Source organism: Carcharhinus amblyrhynchos, chromosome 2 (genome assembly GCF_965287045.1).
Source record: "Carcharhinus amblyrhynchos chromosome 2, sCarAmb.v2.hapA, whole genome shotgun sequence".
NCBI classification, from domain to species: Eukaryota; Metazoa; Chordata; class Chondrichthyes; order Carcharhiniformes; family Carcharhinidae; genus Carcharhinus; species Carcharhinus amblyrhynchos.
The window spans coordinates 144,105,463-144,121,086 of NC_137325.1; the positions used below are offsets into that span (position 1 = coordinate 144,105,463).

A 15,624-nucleotide genomic window follows, 5' to 3' on the forward strand; every position below is an offset into this window, starting at 1 on the left:
CCAATGAATATCCTAGACATTTATTACCCTACTCACTATTTCATGTAATGGATTGGTGGACCATGCTTCTGGTGGGATGACCAGTCTAGTTTGGCTTCCAGACATGTTACCTGAAGAACTGAGGAACAGATCTGAGGGAGAGGGGGCAGGTTAATGGTGCGCTGATTGGTGGAGAGGAGTCGATGGGTGGGTTGGGGTTGACAGGCTGGGGAGGTGGGGGGCTGACAGACAGAGGAGGGGTGTTGGCAGATAGGGAGATTGATGAGTGGGTACAGTAAGGAGTCTCACAACATCAGCTTAAAGTCCAACAAGTTTTTTGAAATCACAAGCTTTCAGAACATTGCATCTTGATCACCTGATGAAGGGACAGAGCTCCGAAAGCTCGTGATTCCAAATAAACCCGTTGGATTTTAAGCTGGTGTTGTGAGATTCCTTACTGTGCCCACCCCAGTTCCATGCCAGCATCTCCACATGATAGGCAGATAGTTTAACATATAGTCCAACTCCTTTAAACTAAAATTGGAAGAATATTGATCATAAAAAGTCATGCGTTGTTCTGAAGCTCTGTGTTTCAGGGTCCCACCCTGCACTGTTTCCTATTGGCTGCCATTGCCGACAAGGAGCTGGGATGCAATTGGCTCATTCTGGGTGGCGTGCGATTGGCTCGCTCTCTTTTGTGAGGTCATTGAGGAGGTCACGCAGTTTGAGTGAAATAGCAACCTGCAGTGAAAGTAGGAGTTACATTGATATGGCTCCTTTCACATCCCCTGGATGTTCCAAAGCACTTTACAGCTAATGCTGTCGCACTGGGATTAAGAAAAACTCCTACAAATAGCAATGCAATAGTGACTGAGGGGTCCATTTTGGCTATGATGCCAGGGGGAACTCACAGAATCCTAGGGTGCAGAAGAGGCCCTTCGGCCCATCAAACCTGCACCGATCTACGAAATGCTCTGACCTGCCCACCTAATCCCACTTACCAACACTTGGCCAATAGCCTTGAACGTTACGGCATGCCAGGTACTCATCCAGGTACTTTTTAAAGGATGTGAGGCATCCCAGCTCCACCACCCTCCCAGGCAGCGCATTCCAGACCCTCACCACCCTCTGGGTAAAAAAGATTTTCCTCAAATCTCCCCCTAAATGAGCAGACTGGGAATGGAGGGATACAGAAGAATGGTCTAGTTGGACCAACAAGCGGCACAGGCTTGGAGGGCCGAAGGGCCTGTTTCCTGTGCTGTACTCTTCTTTGTTCTAAACCTCTCACGCGCACCACCCCCCCCCCCCCCCACTTTTAACTTGTGTCTCCTCGTAACTGACCCTTCAGCTAAGGGGAACAGCTGCTCCCTATCCACCCCATCCATGTCCTTCACTTAGTCTCTTTTGGGATAATGTGCTGGAATTTACCTGAGAAAACACACGGGACTCAGTTTATCGTCAAATTGAAATGACAACACCTTGGACAGCATTCCCTCGATAACGGGGTCTGAATTAAAACCTCAAGTACCTGGAGTGGGATTTGAACCCACCCCTGGGGTCAGTGCTAATCCACTGAGTCGGGAGCAACTAAACCAAACAGGACCGACCTGGGGGGAGGCGGTGGCATCATGGTACTGTCACTGGACTAATAATCCAGAAACCCAGCCCAACGCTCCGGGGACCCAGATTCAAATCCTACTATGGGACATGGTGGAAGCAGAACACAATATTTTAAAGGGGGGGCACAGTGGTTAGCACTGCTGCCCCGCAGCGCCAGGGACCTGGCTTCCCTTCTGGCCTTGGGTGTCGGTGTGGAGTTTGTACATTCTCCCCGTGTCTGCGTGGGTTTTGTCCCACACTCCACAGACGTGCAGGTTACGTGGATTGACCATGCTAAATTGCTCCAAAGTGTCAGGGGGATCAGCAGGGTAAATACATAGGGTTATGGGAATAGGACCTGGATAGTATTGTGGTCAGTGATGGGTCAATGGGCTGAATGGCCTCCTGCATTGTAGGGATTCCATGATGTGACAGGTCCATGGGGTCAGCAAACTTTCCTATCACAGGTCACAGAGTAGGGCTTTGATTGAGTTTTCAGGCTGGGAGTGATGGTTGGCGTACTGAGTTTATCACTGTTCCCGCACCCCCCCTTCCTCCCCAAGATCCCTGCAAGGTATCCCCTTGAATCTGGCTAAGTTAGGGGGTCCACACGCATACACGCAGGGCAGGGTAGGCGCGGGCTCATTGGGCCGAAGGGCCTGTTTCCCGTGCTGGGTTGTTCTTTGAAACAAATCCCACCTTGTTATTACACCACTTTGGGCCGGATCTCCACCGACTCTGGTGGGAAGGTGGGCTGGTGGGAATGCCAGTGAAGCCTTGTCCCCAACACAGTGACCGAGTTTCCAAATGGTCTCCTCACTACCCACCAGCCCAAAACAGACCCAGAGTTAAAATCAGGACAGAGGAGCCTTTCCCTTCTGTGCAGTCACAGGTTATCAATCATAGAATCACATAATCCTACAGTGCAGAAAGAGGCCCTTCAGCCCATCGAGTCTGCACCGAACACAATCCCACCCAGGCCCCTTCCCTACATATTATACCCACTAATCCCTCTAATCTACGCATCCCTGGACACTAAGGGGCAATTTCTTAGCATGGCCAATCAACCTAACCCCACACATCTTTGGACTGTGGGAGGAAACCGGAGTAAACCCACACAGGCACGAGGAGAATGTGCAAACTCCAAACAGTGACCCGAGCCGAGAATCGAACCCAGGACCCTGGACCTGTGAAGCAGCAGTGCTAACCACTGTGCTACCGTGCTGCCCATAGGTCATAGACAAGAACCCAATTTCACCATTGAGGGTTGTTCAGTAAGCTAACGGCTGAAGGAGTGTTGAGAGCTTTACCTTTGCTGTCCTACCTGGTAGGGAACAGCATCCTGAAGGTGTTTGTGCTTTGGATGGAGGTTGTTCAGAGAGTTCTGGGCGTAGCTCCTGATCTCTGATGTTGTACAAAGGCCCTTAGAAAGCTTAAAAAAACACACACGGTTAGAAATGGACAGACTGCTCACATATTCGAATTAAGTTTATTTATTAGTGTCACAAATACGCTTACATTAACACACACAGATAGAACATGCAGATCCCACACAGATAGTGACGCAAGCTGGGAATCGAACCCAGGTTCCTAGCATTGTGAGGCAGCAGTGCCTCCATTTATTTCCCATCACTTTCCTGTTATGATTCAGGTCAGAAACTCCAATGTGTTTTATGAAGCCCGCCCAAATCATTAGTTTTACATTTTGAATTTGGCTAGGGTAAGCATGATAGGTTTCACTTCAGGTATGATTTAAATGACCCACTAGGGAGCTTTTATCAATCAAATTGTATTTAGTTTAACATGTATCGTAAGAAAATTAGCAATTACAAACAAGAAACAAAACAACCAATATAAATGAATATGTATAAGCTGTCCCAATCAAAACCAAACTCCATTGACAAAGGACCCTTTTCACAGGTTTAACTTTGGTAGGAATAATGGTAGGAAGGACTATTACTTACATGGTGAAAAACTGCAGCAGGCGACGGTGCAGAGGGACCTCGGGGTCCTTGTGCATGATTCGCAAAAACCCAGCTTGCAGGTGCAGCAGGTGGTCAGGAAGGCGAATGGGATGCTGGCCTTCATAGCGAGGGGGATTGAATATAAAAGTAGGGAGGTCTTGCTGCGGCTGTATAGGGCATTGGTGAGGCCGCAGCTGGAGTACTGTGTGCAGTTTTGGGCGCCGTACTTACGCAAGGATATTTTGGCCTTGGAGGGAGTGCAGAGGAGGTTTACTAGGCTGATGCCGGAGTTGAGGGGGTTGAACTATGAGGAGAGGCTGAATAAACTAGGCTTGTACTCGTTAGAGTTTAGAAGAATGAGGGGAGATCTCATTGAGACATATAAGATGATGAATGGGATGGATAGGATAGAGGTGGAGAGACTCTTCCCGCTCAGAAAGGACGGTAGGACTAGAGGGCACAGCCTCAAGATAAAGGGGTTGCGGTTTAGAACGGAGTTGAGGAGTAACTTCTTCACTCAAAGGGTGGTGAATCTCTGGAATTCTCTGCCCGTTGAAGTGGTGGAGGCTGCCTCGCTAAATATTTTTAAGACGCGGGTTGATGGGTTTTTGATAAGAGAGGGAATTAAGGGTTATGGGGAGAGGGCGGGAAAGTGGAACTGAGCCACGACAGATCAGCCATGATCTTATTGAATGGCGGGGCAGGCTTGAAGGGCTAGATGGCCTACTCCTGCTCCTATTTCTTATGTTCTTATGTTCTTAATACAACACAGACTAGTGTTCACGTGATGTTGGGATCGAGGTCATTAGTTGAATTCTGCAGTCAAATACTCTTGAGACTCAGAACAGTTTGAAGATAAGACAGCTTCCCAAACACAGATTTTTATTTTACTGCCGGATGGCAAACAAGATGTGCTTTCAGCTAAATGCTGGTAAAGCATTCAAAATAAAAACAGGGAGCGAGACCGCTTTCAGCCAATCTTCTAACTCTGCAGCCAAAACAAAACCAAAACAACACTTATCACCTGACCAGCACATAGTTCCCTTGCTCCGCTCATCAATGACATCACCAAAGGCTGTGCTACAGAGAGCACTTTTTAAAAAAAATCACTAGAACCAGAGGGCACAACCTCAGGCTAAAGGGATGATCCTTTAAAACAGAGATGAGGAGGAGTTTATTCAGCCAGAGAGTGGGGAATCTGTAGAACACTTTGCCACAGCAGGCTGCCAAGTCATTGAGTGCTATTAAGACGGAGATAGATAGGTTTTTGATTAATAAGGGGATCAGGGGTCCTCAGATACTGAAGCAGTCCATGTTCAAATGCAGCAAGACCTGGACAATAGCCAGGCTTAGGTTGACAAGAGGCAATAACATTTGCACCACAGAAGTGGACTATCTTAAACAAGAGAGAACCTAACCACTGCCACATGACATTCAATGGCACTACCATCGCTGAAACCCCCACTGTCAACATCTAGGAGGTTACCATTGATCAGAAACTGAACCAGACCAGCCATGTAAATACTGTGGCTACCAGAGAAGATCAGAGGATTGGAATTCTGTGGTGAATAGTTCATATCCTGTCTCCCCAGAGCCTATCCACCATCTTCAACATCCATTCCGACACTGACGAGCAGTGGCAGCCGCGTATACCATCGACAAGGTGCACTGCGGCAACTCATCAAGGTTCCTTAGACAGCCCCTTCCAAACCCATAACCTCTATCACCACCTGTAAGTTCCCCTCCAAATCACTCACATCTTGACTTGGAAATATATCACTGTTCCTTCACCGTCACTGGGTCAAAATCCTGGAAATCCCTCCCTAACAGCGCTGTGGGTGTACCTACCCCATATGAAGGGCAGCAATTCGAGAGCCACAGAATCCCTACAGTGCAGAAGGAGGCCATTTGGCCCATCGAGTCTGCACTGACTCTCCAAAAGAGCATCTTACCCAGGTCCACCAGCACCCTACCCTATCCCTGTAAAACCGTATATTTAGCATAGCCAATCCACCTCACCTGCACGTCTTTGGAGTGCGGGAGGAAACCTAGACCCTGGAGGAAGCCCACGCAGACACGGGGAGAACGTGCACACTCTGCACAGACAGTGACCCAAGGCTGGAATTGAACCTGGATCGCAGTAAGGTAGCAGGGCTAACCACTGAGCCAATGTGCCACCTTCTCAAGGGCAATTAAGGATGGACATTAAGTGTTGGCCTTGCCAGTGATGCCTACACCCCATAAATGAACTCTATTACTGATGGTGTTGGAAGGCCTCCTTTTGTTCTTGTCAGATTGATTATGAATTAGAGATTGGGCTCCAGGATAGTCGCTGTGGGCAGCTCCCAGAAAAGAAAAGACTATTATTTTAAATTCATTTGTGGGGCATGGGTATCACTGGCCCATCCCTAGTTGCCCTTGGAGGGCAGTTGAGAGTCACCCACATTGCTGTGGCTCTGGAGTCACATGTAGGCCAGACTGGGTAAGGACGGCAGATTTCCTTCCCTAAAGGACATTAGTGACCCAGAATGGTTTTTCCAACAACCGACAATGGTTCCATGGTCATCAGTAGATTCTTAATTCCAGATTGTTTTACAGAATTCAAATTCCACCATCTGCCGTGGTGGGATTCGAACTCAGGTCCTCAGAACATTAGCTGAGTTTCTAAATTAATAATCTAGTGATAATACCACTAGGCCATCGCCTCCCCTGTCCATTTAAGACAGAAAGCCTTCCCATTTCATTTTGACAAACAGGTTGGAACCAGAGGAGAAAGACCGAGGGTACGAGAGAGACACGCGTTAAAACCTCCAGGATGGTGTGGGGTTAGAAATCATAGAAACCCTACAGTGCAGAAAGAGGCCCTTCGGCCCATCGAGTCTGCACCGAACACAATCCCACCCAGGCCCTACCCCCATATCCCTACATGTTATACCCACTAATCCCCTCTAACCTACACATCCCTGGACACTAAGGGGCAATTTCTTAGCATGGCCAATCAACCTAACCCGCACATCTTTGGACTGTGGGAGGAAACCGGAGCACCCGGAGGAAACCCACGCAGACACGGGGAGAATGTGCAAACTCCACGCAGACAGTGACCCGAGCCGGGAATCGAACCCGGGTCCCTGGAGCTGTGAAGCAGCAGTGCTAACCCACTGTGCCACTGTGCAGGGTTGGGGACCCCGGCCGGAGCGAAGCCCGGGGGTATCTGTCACTCACCTGGCCGTGTTGATAGTAAACCTGCTGAAGGGCCTCCGCTCTGGCCGCTGTCACCTGCAGACGGTCGGCCGTCCCATTCAGAACGTGGCAGTGAATTTCCTCACCGGCCTTGGGTGCAGATTCACCATCCAGCATCAGGAGATCCAGGAACGGGCTTCCTGCCAGGAAGTGGGGGGGACACGGGGAACAAGAGGGTGAGAAAGGAGAAGTGGATTTGTTGTTTTGTTTTTCAGTGTAACTGACAGTCATTCCACTTCCCAAGCACTTCCCTCACACCCAGCAGACTTGCTATCTATAGCCTGGGCTGAATGCCCAGACCACAGATTTATAGAATTGTTAAACTGCAAGGCTGCCTCGAGACTCAATATTCAACACCAGGCAAGACTCACTCCCTTTAGTTTACTTCTTAATTCCTCTGGTTTCCCACGCTTCCGGTTCTGCCGCTGGGCCCTCTCAGTCTGTCCCTCTCAGGGGGAGGAGGAGGAGGTCGACAGGGTCTTTTCTCTGAGGACAGATTTTTTTCCAAGTTTATTTATTAGTGACACAAGTAGGCTTACATTAACACCGCAATGAAGTTATTGTGAAAATCCCCAAGTCGCTACACTCTGGCGTCTCTTTGGGAGGGAGAATTTAGCACGGCCAATGCATCTAACCAGCACGCCTTCTGGACTGTGGGAGGAAACCGGAGCACCCGGAGGAAACCCACACAGACACGGGGAGGATATGCAGACTCCGCACAGACAGTGACCCGAGCCGGGAATTGAACCCGGGTCCCTGGTGCTGGGAGGCAGCGGTGCTAACCCACTGTGACACCGTGCTGCCCAGACATCACACACCCAGGTTACAAGGCTACACTAATGATACACAGCATGGCTGTGACACTGGTCAGGGTGCGGATATTCCGTGCTGTACCCTCCAGACTGGGGTGGCCGCTGACAGACCTCAGGAATCCTGCCGCCCCACACCCCCACCCCCCCTAAACACACACACACACACACAATGTACACACACACACACAATGTACATACACACACACACGCACACAATGTACACACACACACAATGTACACACACACACAATGTACACACACAAACACACAATGTACACACACACACACAATGTACACACACACACACAATGTACACACACATGCACAATGTACACACACAAACACACAATGTACACACACAAACACACAATGTACACACACACACGCACAATGTACACACACAAACACACAATGTACACACACACACGCACAATGTACACACACACACACACACACAATGTACACACACATGCACAATGTACACACACATGCACAATGTACACACACAAACACACAATGTACACACACAAACACACAATGTACACACACACACGCACAATGTACACACACAAACACACAATGTACACACACACACACGCACAATGTACACACACACATGCACAATGTACACACACAAACACACAATGTACACACACACGCACAATGTACACACACAAACACACAATGTACACACACACACACGCACAATGTACACACACACATTCACAATGTACACACACAAACACACAATGTACACACACACACACACACACACACACAATGTACACACATGTACATTAAAGTGCCATATATTTTCCAGGCGCACTCACCCCAAGACTGGAAATTCCCACCCACCACGGGAATGGTGAAAATTCCGCCAGGTGAACCAGTGTCTTAGAGAGAGGGAGCTCATAGATTCCGGATCATCATGAACTTTATAGAGAGTTACAGCCACTTGAAAGCCAAAATCTGAGTGGTGCTCTCAATCCACTTTTACCAGCTTTTTTCTATTCACCCGTGGGACATGGGCGTCACTGGCTGGGCCAGTATTTATTGCCCACCCCTAGTCACCCTTGTTCAGAGGGCAGTTGAGAGTCAACCAGATTGCAGTGGTTCTGGAGTGCCATGTAAACCAGACTGGGTAAGGGCAGCAGATTTCCTTCCCTAAAGGACATTAATGAACCAGATGGGTTTTTACAACAATCGTCACTGATTTCACAGTCATCAGCAGATTCTTGATTACAGATACATTTATTAAATTCATATTCCAGCACCTGCCGTGGCAGGATTGGAACCTGCATCCCCAGAACATTAGCTATGTTCCAGGATTAATAGCCTAGCGATTATACCAGTGGGCCATTGCCTCGTGTGTCTCTCTCACCCTCTCCTCAGACATCCTGCCAATAACTTTGACCAGAAGCTGAGCTGCTGGGTGCCAGGGTATCCAATTGTTCTGCATTTGATTATGTGAATCTGTTTACTAATGATCCTCACTGTGTGTGATTAGTTAAGTGCGGTTGTGGCTCAGAAGAAAGTTGAAAAGGTTAAAAGTTGCTGGAAACATGGAGCATTAATTATTTAAAATCTGTGACTCACGGAGAAATGGATGTCATCTCTGTCTATCTCCAGGATGTGTAACATACAACAGGTACTTCAAAAAAATACAGGACAATAAGGTGCTCGATACAAATCAAGTACCAAACAGGGGAAAATCCAAGGATGAATGGCCATATTTTCAGATCTAAATATCAATCCTGGTATTTTTGGATTTCACCTGGTCCAAAATCCATAGAATCCCTACAATGCAGAAGGAAACCATTCAGCCCATCGAGTCTGCACCAACAACAATCCCACCCAGGCCCTATTCCCATAACCCCACAGAAATACCCTGTTAATCCCTCTGACCAACGCATCCCTGGGGAAATTTAGCATGGCCAATCCACCCTAACCCACACATCTTTGGACTGTGGGAGGAAACCGGAGCACCCGAGGAAACCCGCACAGTCACAGGAAGAACTTGCAAGCTCCACACAGACAATGACCCAAGCCAGGAATCAAACCCGGGTCCCTGGAACTGCGAGGCAGCAGTGCTAACCACTGTGCCACCGTGCCACCCATGAAACATTTGATGAAAGAAAAGAAGACACAAGATTTCTCCCCCATATATTTTGTGTTTTAGTCAGGGTGTGAGATATCTGGGCTTGGCCATGCACCTGGACTGGATTTTGGGCCTAAAACATTGAGTTGAAACTGAGGCCTCACTGGGTAGTTGCTGGGATGGATCTACCTCTGTTTGGTGGGCCGCACTTTCCCTTCCGGGTCAGAAGGTTCAAATCCCACTCTCGAAACTTGAGCACAGAATCTTGGCTGACACTCCAGTGCGGCACTGAGGGTTGGCAGTCCCTCATCTTTCAGACAAGCCTGTTCAGGTGGTTGTAAAAGACCCTAACGCACATTTGGAAGGGGAGCAGGGGTGTTCACCCCAGTCTCTTGGCCAACATTCATCCCTCAATCAAACTCACAAAATCAGATCATCTTAGCCATTAGCACATTTGTGGGATCTTGCTGTGCACAAAATGGCTGCTGTGTTTCCTACATTACAGCAGTGACGATCCACACGGATTCGTCAACTGGTCAGTGCGTTGGGATTGTGAAAGGTGCTATATAAATGCAAATTCTTTTACACATTGCACCCGCGTGAACTCCCAATGTTGACCACCAGGTAGGAATAAGGAACACTGGGTACCGATTCCCACCCTAACCCCATCAATTCCAGTTAGCCGGAATCCGAGTTCCCTCCTGTCCCGTCTCTCACCATCAGGGTCGTACAGCCTGTAAACGTTTTTCTTTCCCGGAAGAGTCATTTTCCCCTTGTCCTCCGTCAGCTTAATCCGGGCTTTACCGCACACTTGTGTCAGCTGTAGGGTAAAGGGCAAAGGTCTGTTAACAGGTACCGTCCCAGGAATTCCCAGAGAATGGGGTTGTGTTTATCAGGAAAGGGGTTCCCCGCTCTGTTATGGGGGAGTAACAACAACCCCAAAAGTACCGACAGCCCTCCCTATCTCTATAATCACCAGCCCCCACCAAGGACACCTATGTCAGACTCCTAAATATTGACTACAGTTCAGCCTTCAACACCATTATTCCCACAAAACTCATCTCCAAGCTCCATGGCCTGGGTCTTGGCTCCTCCCTCTGCGACTGGATCCTGAACTTCCTAACTCACAGACCACAATCAGTAAGGAAAGGCAACAGCACCTCCTCCACGATCATCCTCAACACCGATGCCCCACAAGGCTGTGTTCTCAGCCCCCTACTATACTCCTTATACACCTATAACTGTGCGGCCAAATTCCCCTCCAATTCGATTTTCAAGTTTGCTGATGACACCCCCGTAGTGGGTCGGATCTGAAACAATGACGAGACAGAGTACAGGAATGAGATAGGGAATGTGGTGAACTGGTGCATCAACAATAATCTCTCCCTCAATGTCAACAAAATGAAGGAGATTGTCATCAAGTTCAGGAAGCGTAAAGGAGAACATGCCCCTGTCTACATCATCGGGGACAAAGTAGAAATAGTCAAGAACTTCAAGTTTTTAGGTGTCCAGATCACCAACTCCCTCCCCAGATCCTCAGTCTGCATTTTGCTTACGTCGCCGGCACCCACATGTACCACCACAACTGGGTTCTCACCCTCCCACTCCAAGTTCCTCTGCAGCCCAGCTGCGACATCCCGTACCCGAGCACCAGGCAGACAACACACCCTTCTGTGCACTTTGTCATTGTGACAAAGGACAGTGTCAATACCCTTCACCCCACTATCCCCAATAACTACTACGTTCCTTTTCCTTTTCTCTTTGCCTATGTCCTGCTGCAGCACTGTACCGTGTGCAGTTTGCTCACCAACCTCACCTGCCTCGTTCTCGTCCAACTTGGAAGCAAGAACCTCAAACCTGTTATGCAGATTAAGAGGCTGAGGCCTCCGCTCCTCACCCCCCTTCCTCTTCCCAGTAGCCCCCTCTTGTCCCTGACCCTTAGAGTTAGCCAGTCTAGGGGGGGTGGATGTCACTTGTACCCCATTGACAATGGCACCCTCTCTCCCCTTGATGAGCCTCAGTGTCTGTAGCTCAGAGGCCAGCTCATTTACCCTGAGCTGGAGCTCCTCCAGCAACCTGCACTTACTGCAGACATGGTCACTGGGATGAACCCTAGGGTCCACCAGTTCCCACATCATACAGAAACCACACATCGATGGTTAAAAAGAAAAAGGAGGCTTATGTTCGGATGAGATTGGAGGGCTCAGATAGTGCACTAGAAAGCTTTAGATTGGCTAGGAGGGAGTTGAAGAGCGAGTTGAGATGGGCTAAAAGACGACATGAGAAGACTTTGGCTGATAGGATTAAGGAGAATCCTAAGGCGTTCTATAGGTATGTCAAGAACAGAAGGTTGGTGAGGGCAAGATTAGGGCCAGTTACAGACAGCAGGGGGAAGTTGTGTGTGGAACCGGAGGAGATTGGAGAAGTATTGAACCAATATTTCTCTTCGGTGTTCACGCAGGGGGACATGAATATAGCTGAGGAGGACATTGGGTTGCAGGGGTGTAAAATAGACAGTATTACGGTTGATAAGGGGGATGTGCTGGAAATTCTTGAGGGGCTGAAAATAGATAAGTCCCCTGGTCCGGATGGGATCTACCCTAGGATTCTCTGGGAGGCTAGAGAGGTGATTGCAGAGCCTCTGGCTCTGATCTTCAGGTCGTCATTGGTCTCTGGTGTAGTCCCGGAGGATTGGAGGATAGCGAATGTTGTCCCATTGTTTAAGAAGGGGAACAGAGACTTTGCCGGGAATTATAGACCGGTGAGTCTTACTTCTGTTGTGGGCAAGGTTTTAGAAAAAATTATTAGGGATAGGATTTATAGTTATTTGGAGTGTAATGAATTGATTAGAAATAGTCAGCATGGTTTTGTAGCGGGTAGGTTGTGCCTTACTAACCTTATTGAGTTTTTTGAGAAGGTGACCAAAGAGGTGGATGGGGGCAAGGCAGTTGACGTATATATGGATTTTAGTAAGGCGTTCGATAAGGTTCACCATGGTAGGCTTCTGCAGAAAATGCAGATGTGTGGGATTGTGGGTAATCTAGGAAGTTGGATCAGGAATTGGCTATCAGATAGGAGACAAAGGGTGGTGGTTGATGGTAAATATTCATCATGGAGTTCAGTTACGAGTGGTGTGCCTCAGGGATCTGTTTTGGGGCCACTGTTGTTTGTAATTTTTATTAATGATCTGGATGAGGGTATAGTTGGGTGGATTAGTAAATTTGCTGATGACACCAAAGTTGGAGGTGTGGTAGATTGTGAGGAAGGGTGTCATAGTCTGCAGGGAGACTTAGGTTGCAGAGCTGGGCCGAGAGGTGGCGGATGGAATTTAATGCGGAGAAGTGTGAGGTAATTCACTTTGGTAGGAGCAACAGATGTGTCGAGTATAGGGCTAACAGGAGGACTTTGAATAGTGTGGATGAACAGAGGGATCTAGGTGTACGTGTACATAGATCCCTGAAAGTTGGGAATCAAGTAGATAAGGTTGTTAAGAAGGCGTACGGTGTCTTGGCGTTTATTGGCAGGGGGATTGAATTTAGGAGTCGCAGCGTCATGTTGCAACTGTACACAACTCTGGTGCTGCCGCACTTGGAGTACTGTGTGCAGTTCTGGTCCCCGCATTACAAGAAGGATGTGGAGGTGTTGGAGAGGGTGCAGAGGAGGTTTACTAGGATGTTGCCTGGTATGGTGGGGAGGTCCTATGAGGAGAGACTGAGGGATTTAGGGTTGTTTTCGTTGGAAAGAAGGCGGCTAAGAGGGGATCTTATTGAAACATATAAGATGATTAGAGGTTTAGATAGGGTAGATAGTGATAGCCTTTTCCCTCGGATGGAGAAAGCTAGCACGAGGGGGCATGGCTTTAAATTAAGGGGGGGTAGCTACAGGACGGATGTCAGGGGTAGGTTCTTTACCCAGCGGGTGGTGAGGGATTGGAAAGCCCTGCCTGCTGCAGTTGTAAATGCGCCTAGTTTGGGGGCGTTTAAGAGATCTCTGGATAGGTTTATGGACGAAAAGGGATTGGTTTAGATTAGTGGGTCAGTGTTTTTGTAACTGGTCGGCGCAACATCGTGGGCCGAAGGGCCTGTTCTGCGCTGTAATGTTCTATGTTCTATGTTCTAACATCCTGTTCTGGTCCCCCCCCATGCTCACAGTGCCTTTACTTTCTCAGAAGACTGAGGAAATTTGGCATGTCAGCTATGACTCTCACCAACTTTTACAGATGCACCATAGAAAGCATTCTTTCTGGTTGTATCACAGCTTGGTCTGGGCTCCTGCTCTGCCCAAGGCTGCAAGGAACTACAAAAGATCGTGAATGTAGCCCAATCCATCACTCAAACCAGCCTCCCATCCACTGACTCTGTCTACACTTCCCACTGCCTTGGAAAAGCAGCCAGCATAATTAAGGACCCCCACACACCCCAGCATTCTCACTTCCACCTTTTTCCATCGGGAAAAAGATACAAAAGTCTGAGGTCACGTACCAACCGACTCAAGAACAGCTTCTTCCCTGCTGCTGTCAGACTTTTGAAAGGACTTACTTTGCATTCAGTTGATCTTTCTCTACACCCTAGCTATGACTGTAACACTACATTCTGCACTCTCTCCTTTCCTTCTCTATAAACCGAATGCTTTGTCTGTATGGCACGTAAGAAACAATACTTTTCACTGTATGTTAATACATGTGACAATAATCAAATCAAATTAACAACTCCCCCTATCTCTGTAGCCTCCTCCAGCCCCTACAACCCTCCCTATCTCCAGCAGGCCCCTAAAATACTCCCTATCTCTGTAATCCCCGCCCTCCCCCACTCTCACACACACTCTCACACACTGTAAGTACCTTATAGACACAACCCAAGGACGGCTGTAAGGGGCAAGTAACCAGATTTGTTCCCACACCAAGTGAGTCAACTTCATTTCTCTAGAAAACAGGAGATTGAACAATTAGTGAAATGGATTGGAGAGGCAGGAGGGGGAGGGACCAGAGGGTGAGGGAGTGAGGGGAGGGGGAGGGACCAGAGGGTGAGGGAGTGAGGGGAGGGGGAGGGACCAGAGGGTGAGGGAGTGAGGGGAGGGGGAGGGACCAGAGGGTGAGGGAGTGAGGGGAGGGGGAGGGACCAGAGGGTGAGGCAGTGAGGGGAGGGGGAGGGACCAGAGGGTGAGGGAGTGAGGGGAGGGACCAGAGGGTGAGGGAGTGAGGGGAGGGGGAGGGACCAGAGGGTGAGGGAGTGAGGGGAGGGGGAGGGTCCAGAGGGTGAGGGAGTGAGGGGAGGGGGAGGGTCCAGAGGGTGAGGGAGTGAGGGGAGGGGGAGGGACCAGAGGGTGAGGGAGTGAGGGGAGGGGGAGGGTCCAGAGGGTGAGGGAGTGAGGGGAGGGGGAGGGTCCAGAGGGTGAGGGAGTGAGGGGAGGGGGAGGGACCAGAGGGTGAGGGAGTGAGGGGAGGGGGAGGGTCCAGAGGGTGAGGGAGTGAGGGGAGGGGGAGGGTCCAGAGGGTGAGGGAGTGAGGGGAGGGGGAGGGACCAGAGGGTGAGGGAGTGAGGGGAGGGGGAGGGACCAGAGGGTTAGGGAGTGAGGGGAGGGGGAGGGACCAGAGGGTGAGGGAGTGAGGGGAGGGGGAGGGACCAGAGGGTGAGGGAGTGAGGGGAGGGGGAGGGACCAGAGGGTGAGGGAGTGAGGGGAGGGGGAGGGACCAGAGGGTGAGGGAGTGAGGGGAGGGGGAGGGACCAGAGGGTGAGGGAGTGAGGGGAGGGGGAGGGACCAGAGGGTGAGGGAGTGAGGGGAGGGGGAGGGACCAGAGGGTGAGGGAGTGAGGGGAGGGGGAGGGACCAGAGGGTGAGGGAGTGAGGGGAGGGGGAGGGTCCAGAGGGTGAGGGAGTGAGGGGAGGGGGAGGGTCCAGAGGGTGAGGGAGTGAGGGGAGGGGGAGGGACCAGA

At 49.7% G+C, this 15,624-nt stretch overlaps 1 protein-coding gene across 1 annotated transcript; it reads right to left on the reverse strand.

Annotated features, from left to right (window-relative positions):
* Positions 1 to 429: 429 nt before the first annotated feature.
* LOC145361756 (nicotinate phosphoribosyltransferase-like) lies at positions 430 to 14,622 on the reverse strand. Its single transcript, XM_080217702.1, has 5 exons — positions 14,533 to 14,622; positions 10,410 to 10,512; positions 6,765 to 6,922; positions 2,903 to 3,010; positions 430 to 720 (listed from the first exon to the last, which is right to left on the reverse strand). Exons 2-5 carry the CDS (start codon positions 10,456 to 10,458, stop codon positions 640 to 642), a joined length of 396 nt encoding a protein of 131 aa, XP_080073828.1. The 5' UTR covers positions 10,459 to 10,512; positions 14,533 to 14,622; the 3' UTR covers positions 430 to 639.
* Positions 14,623 to 15,624: the final 1,002 nt, after the last annotated feature.